Below are 7230 nucleotides of genomic sequence, written 5' to 3' on the forward strand. Positions count from 1 at the left end.
TATCCAATCCTGGCGATACAAATCTTTAATATTTCATTTTCTACTATATTGACTGATCAGAACTTACTATATCTTGATTCCTTTATTTTCCCGAAAGGAGGCTGGAGGGATCACCTGTTTTAACTACTCGCACCACTATATAGTAGTGTGTTGTTTGTCAGTCAGTACACTAAAATGACGCCACATAAGGGACGATTAACGTTACAATTTGTACTGTTGTGACGTCAGTAAAACGTGCGCATGCTTTAAATCACAAGAAGAACTATGCACTCTGTAATCTACAACACAGCATGACATGAGAACTTCAAAAGCAAGAAATAAATTTGTTACTCTTAATTTTGGTTTTATTTACTCTTGAAACAGATTATTATTAACTGATTCGTCAAGAGGAAAATTTTCTGAGTTCAGTGTTGTGACGATTACATGAAAATTTAGTAATCTTGAAGTATAGCTTACAAAACCAAAATGAATATATATATTTGTTTCGCCAAGCTATACAAGAGCATGGCGCATTTTCTTCATCAACGTTGTGCGAATCGGGATCCTCGTATTTCCAGTTCGACATGCCCGGCCCTTCAATAAATATGGTAGAACTGTCAACTAACAGCATACAACGTGTGTGTGTGTGTAAATCAATTGTTGAAACCCTTATATACAGAACAACCTTCGAAACTACTTAAGAATGTCGACGAATATATGTTAATTGTAGATGTCTATTTGTACCTAGGCCCAAATTTAAAGAATTATTTAGCTTTGAAGGGCCACGAGACTATCCTATTTCAATTTAGATAAATTACATTTTACATATTTTATTCTACTTTTTCAAATTCCTAATTTTTTAGCAGAAATTAAAATCGATGTTTAGTTTCATTAAAGCCAGTATATGTTCAACAATGATTAAACATCCAATCCAAAGTCGATATTTGTTGTGTTTAATATCTTCATGCAAGTGTCCTACTCATTATATATACTTTTTCTTTCTTTTAATTGAAAAATAGAACAGCTACAGTCTTAAAAAAAAACTATGGGAGGTTAAGTGAAAAATTTTGATAACTATTTAACGTTATTTTCAGTTTGTAATTTCGAGTGTTACGAACATATTAGTTGTCTTGTTTGACGAAAGGCATCTAAATTACTGCTACAACTAAAAGTTATCTCCTGTAAATTAGCATTACATATAGTCCGAAGAAACGTTCATGACTAGCGTTGAAACAGTGTAATTTTAGAAACTTCTAGAATAATGTAATAAAATTCCCAGTAAACTATGTAGTAACTTCCAACTTAAAATCTTCAATACAAAATTACAGTTAATAATAATTAGTTTTAATTATGAGTTACAGTCACAAAGTATCTCTATGAGTACACCGTCTTAAGTCATCAGTTGGGTTATCCTCATTGTCAGCAGCGTTTTCGGCCTTCGTCCCAGGAATACCTGACAAAGTTAGGCCCGCTTAGCGAATTACTAAGCACCAAAGCAGAATTGTCACACGTGCATCTTCATATACCATATTACTATTTAAGACATTTAATGTGATATATTAAACCTATCTAATACTATAACTAAAATACATATTGATTTAATTAAATTACATAAACACATATAATCTTACGCCTTGTTTACTATGTAGCAAGTTCTGGCTAGAAGTCAACAGAATGATAGTAAAGCCCGTATGTATATGACCTCTCATGCTACTGGACAAGTTCTGCAGTACCGTGTTTAAGGTGACCTTGTTAAAGTGATTCCGCCTAATGCTTAAGCTTAAAAGTGGGCTTATTGGAGAACAAACCAAAGGTGACCAGGTTTTAAAATCGGAAATATAAGTTAAGAAAAGTTAAATACAACAGATATAGTTTGAAATTTTTTTGATGTGATGGAATATGTAAGGTTAGGATCAAGAAAGTCACTTATATCCTATAGCGACTATGCTAATTTTATGGTTTATACCGAGCCAACAGCCTCAATTTGGTCAACGATTGATTTGGTAAACGATTCGGGTCTTAAATCTTTTTTTGTTTTTGTTTTAATTCATCCTATTGATAAGTAGCACCGACAATTTGGAGTAAGCAATTCCGCCCAACGCCCATACTTAAAAGTGGCTTTATTAAGAGAACCAATTAAAGTTGACAAGATCATCCAAATTACAGATATTAAAAAATAACTTTTATTTACCCATTTGGCACAAAAAAAAACATACAAAGTTTCAAATATGCAAAACCGACTGACCAATATATTTACACAAGTTTTCTTTTCAGATTATATAATCTCTATATTCAATTCAGGGGACACGAACTACAGATCTGGTCCCAGTTACATTGACAAACGGGATCTTCCTGTTTTCATATAATACAAGATGGGCATATTAAATTGAATATGCTATAAAAATTCACAACTAGAATGGTCAATTTTGACTTTAAAAAATTCTGTAATAATAGAAAATAAACTGTTTTTAAAACCTTTGTTATAAATAAATTACTTATTTGTTACCATTTCCTAAAAGTATAACAGCTCAGATAAACAAAGTCCACACATAAGCTTAAGAAGTAATTAAATGATTTTTTTACTGTCTCACAAAATTAGGCAGATGTTACACCTATAAAATAAAATAAAATGTTATATCTTTTTTTTGATGTAGAACCTGTTAGCATTATTACTTGAACAATGCCAGCCTCAGATATTTCAAGACTACAGAAATGTCTGGGACTGTACCAAACTTTCTGTCGACTAAATTAAATATTCAAGGCTTAAAAATTCAGTTTTAGAAGTAACATATTATGAAACTGTGATCATATGAAGTATAATCAGAGAACTGTTTTCAAAAAACCCTTACTTTACAAAACAGAGGTTGAGGAACACAACTTCTGAACGTTTGGAAGAATCTTCTTGTCAATAGATTGTAATGGTTTAAAAATGATTTTAGACTAGAATTGTTTTAAGTCTTAAAATGTTAACTGGGTGCAAAGTACTTTACAAGGTTTTAGTCCTATATTACCAAAACTGACTTGTCTGTTAAGGTTTTAGTCCTATATTATCAAAGCCGAGTTGTCTGTTAAGGTTTTAGTCCTATATCATCAAAGCCGAGTTGTCTGTTAAGGTTTTAGTCCTATATCATCAAAGCCGAGTTGTCTGTTAAGGTTTTAGTCCTATATCATCGAAGCCGAGTTGTCTGTTAAGGTTTTAGTCCTATATCATCGAAGCCGAGTTGTCTGTTAAGGTTTTAGTCCTATGTTATCAAAGCTGAGTTGTCTGTTAAGGTTTTAGTCCTATATTATCAAAGCTGAGTTGTCTGTTAAGGTTTTAGTCCTATATTATCAAAGCTGAGTTGTCTATTAAGGTTTTTAGTCCTATATTATCAAAGCTGAGTTGTCTGTTAAGGTATTAGTCCTATATTATCAAAGCTGAGTTGTCTGTTAAGGTATTAGTCCTATATTATCAAAGCTGAGTTGTTTGTTAAGGTTTTAGTCCTATATTATCAAAGCCAAGTTGTCTGTTAAGGTATTAGTCCTATATTATCAAAACTGAGTTGTTTGTTAAGGTATTAGTCCTATATTATCAAAACTGAGTTGTCTGTTAAGGTATTAGTCCTATATTATCAAAGCTGAGTTGTTTGTTAAGGTATTAGTCCTATATTATCAAAGCTGAGTTGTTTGTTAAAGTTTTAGTCCTATATTATCAAAGCTGAGTTGTTTCTTTTTGTGTTTTTTTGTATTACCATAATGAGATGAAAATTTCTACTCAACATCAAGTTACAGGCAAATAAGTAATATTTCTTAACTAGGTTTTTCCAGAAGCATGATAAAAACAATATTCATAAGTTACATTTTATAAATGGAAATACTTGTTTACAAAAAAAAAAAGAAACAAAAAACAATCATATTGTAAAATTACTATACAGCAACAAATCTAAATTGTTCACCATTCATTAATTTAAAACCCCTTTCAATTAGAAAACAAAGAGAAATTATAAATCATAAATGTAAATTCATGTACATGTTTAATTTCTAGTTTTCCAAGTTCTACAACAAAGAACAAACAATATTAATCCAAAGATAATTTATAATGTTTTTCAGGAAATAAATTACACACACACACATTTTTCAAATATTATACAAACATATTAGAAACCTTTTCTTATAGCTGTAAAATGTCTTTTATAATTGACTTAAATACTTTCTGATACAATTTTATCACTGTGAAAGCTGACCTGCCTTTTAACTAATCACAGGAAAAAGAATTCCTAGGCACGTTCAAGGTTGAAAAATCTAAGAATATAATTGCAAATACAAGTGCTAAGTTATGAATGATAAGGGGATTAGAAGCATCTATATATATAGGTGAGAGGACTAAAATAATGGGTGAACTGGGTTAAGAAAAAACTAATGTAGGAAATACATAATTGAACACTTACTACTAGGTTAATTTTTATATCAAAAGTTGGAACCAACATCTTGTTTTACAAACAAATGTTGAAAGCCACCATGATTTAGAATGTTCTGTTTCCATAAACAGTGAGAGTAATATATATATTTTTTTATAAACAGAAACACAAATAGGACCAATGATTATAAACAGAAAAAAGAATACTTTAAATTCATTATAGATTACACTACATAAATATGCTGCATACAATTCTAAACTAGCAAGAAGCTTAGCTGTATTAATCAGCTGGGTACTAACCTTTTTTTTTTGAATCCCAGATAAATGACTATTGATTTTCAAATGAATCAAAAAATAAAAAGTAAGTAATAGATGACTAGGTAAGTACTAAAGAAAAACGCCTCAACCTGTAACAAATAAAGATGGTTTTACAGATAACAAATATTACATGCATGTTACAGTACATTTCATCTATTAGAACACTGAAAAATAGAATCTATGACATAGAGGCTCAATGCATTGTTTGACTGACCTGGCCTTTTCCAGGCTCAAACCCCATAGATACAACATGTTATTGTAAACTGTAGTTAAGATCAAGATTTGGAAATAAGACATGAATTGAACTCTCAGAACCTGTTCTAATCTAGTGTTCTAACACAGATGTTCTATACAGTACTCTAACTATTTACTCAAATTCCTGAGAGCACACAGCTAACCAGACTAAAAATTACTTTACAATTTGCAATGAATATTCTATTATAAATTTACAAAAAAAAAATCTGATCAGAATTTACTTTCACATTTTTATAACTTCCATTTGTCAAAGAATTTTTCTGACTTGCAATTGAACACTGGAAAGTTTAATGACTTACTGCTATTACTGTAATACAATAGTAGTTTTAAGTAATAAGCTTGTTATATCTTAGTTGCAAGAACTATAGTATAATTAACTTGACCAGTAGTAATCACTAGTTTTAAAGATTCCTTGACGAATTCTGTATGTCCTCCACAGAAGACCAGCCTATGGATTAAAACCAAACAAACATATTTTCTACAGAAAACCCTGAAGATCATTTTTAAAAAGATCTTTAAATTTAGTTGTCCGGAAGCACACAGAAGTACCTGCACGAAGGTAAAAAGTACAATAACACCTTTTCCTTCTATTATTATACCTATTATGAATTACAGTTTATTATAAATGCATGTTCATATTACCTTAAACACAACCGTTTTCCTACAGGTTCAAACATTTTTTTGATACCTATCACATAATTTAGTCATTTCATAGCAGTAAACATAAGGTGTAGAAACAATGTGACTAACCCTTAATCCAGCACAACCTTTCATACATTAACTGTGTTTTTCTATTATATTCCCATGCATACAACTTTTATTTAAAATAAATTTTCAAATTTTGTGTACAAAACAAAATTTAAATACTCAACAATATGTGAAATCTTTACAGTAAAAAAATCTTTCTGTTTTTGGTTCAAGTACAATTATTGTGTATGTTCAGATATTAAACATTGTAGAAATATACAGACAATTCTTGTTTGAACACTTTTCCTGTTTTCAATTGATATGGTAGGAGAATGAAATTAAGTGAGACTTAAATATTGTATCAATACCTGCTATCTTGATTCTTCTCTATACATAAAATAACTCTTACAGAGGAAAGACTCTTTCATAAAACTAACTTTCTTCGATGTTATATATATATATATTACTGATTTTATTATTTACATCTGAGTCACACTACAGCACCAATAGAAATGTGTAGGAACAATTCAAAGCTCGGATGTGACACGATTTTTGTCATCATGATATGTTTCAGTATCAATGAGGTTTCCTGGGAGTGCTGTATTTTGATGTTTTGTTTTAGGTTTTACAACTTTACTTCCAGAGGCACTGCCCTTATTATTTCCAGTGCGAGTTTTTTGTAGCCTTGCACGTACAATTTGTAGATGGCGCTGAACATATTCTTCTTTTGGAGCCAGACTGGCAACTTCCTGGAGACAGTGTTCACCCAAAGCAAGTTGCCCACGCTCCACATATACCACACACAAGTTGTGTTTAGCCTGGACATTGTTGGGATCCATCTGAAGAATCTTGATGTAACACTAGTAATATATTGAAATATTAAGTTCAAATTAAACAGCTGGCAAAATACTAAAATTGAGGAAAAGAAATTATTTACATTGATTGGTTGACAGAACATTTTTCCAAGTATGTAAAACAAATGTAAAGATTAACCTACATAAACCAAATTCAGGAAAACAAAATCACATCCCCAAACAAGTAGTTTTTTTTTCTTTAACCTTTTTTTCTGAAGAATACTATACAAGATTCACTATTGTTCAACAAATAATTCTTTTATAATTTTTTTTAGGGAAAAAATTGCATTATACACACAAGGTTTTGTGATTAAGGGTACTTAAAATATATCCACGTTTTAATAGGTTGGTTACACTCTAAAGACAATTAAAAAAAAGCATGTGACTAACATGTCAGTAATATATTTGTCTGTCTTATCCATTTCGGAGTGATACGATATGCAGACCAAAGTGGTACAATACAACTTATCCCTTACATGCACTCAAGGTCACTAAAATGCAAGTGTTAAAAGTTCAGAGTGTCCCTTCTGCAAATAGAAGGGCCAAAAAGTTGTGCCAATAACATGAAACTGTCTTGAAATATCCGATTTTGATAAAATAGTTACCACAAAGAATCACATATAAAGTGTATTAGACTTAAAAATAAGACCCAAAACTCGAGCGCTTTCAAATAGTTGACTATTCTGCTTCAGGAGAACAAAGGGTCCCTTTGTTCTCCTGAAGCAGAATAGTCAACTATTT

At 30.8% G+C, this 7230-nt stretch overlaps 1 protein-coding gene across 4 annotated transcripts in view; it reads right to left on the minus strand.

Annotated features, from left to right (window-relative positions):
- Positions 1-2139: 2139 nt before the first annotated feature.
- LOC106478647 (transmembrane and TPR repeat-containing protein CG4050-like) overlaps positions 2140-7230 on the minus strand; it is a 109536-nt gene continuing 104445 nt past the window's right edge. For all 4 annotated transcript variants that reach the window (XM_013939203.2, XM_022382279.1, XM_022382280.1 and 1 more), the window contains exon 21: positions 2140-6495. In XM_013939203.2, coding sequence (XP_013794657.1) covers positions 6163-6495 — 333 coding nt within the window. In that variant the 3' untranslated portion in view covers positions 2140-6162. The remainder of the gene's footprint in view (positions 6496-7230) is intronic.

This window comes from Limulus polyphemus, unplaced genomic scaffold (assembly GCF_000517525.1).
Source record: "Limulus polyphemus unplaced genomic scaffold, Limulus_polyphemus-2.1.2 Scaffold237, whole genome shotgun sequence".
NCBI lineage: Eukaryota > Metazoa > Arthropoda > Merostomata > Xiphosura > Limulidae > Limulus > Limulus polyphemus.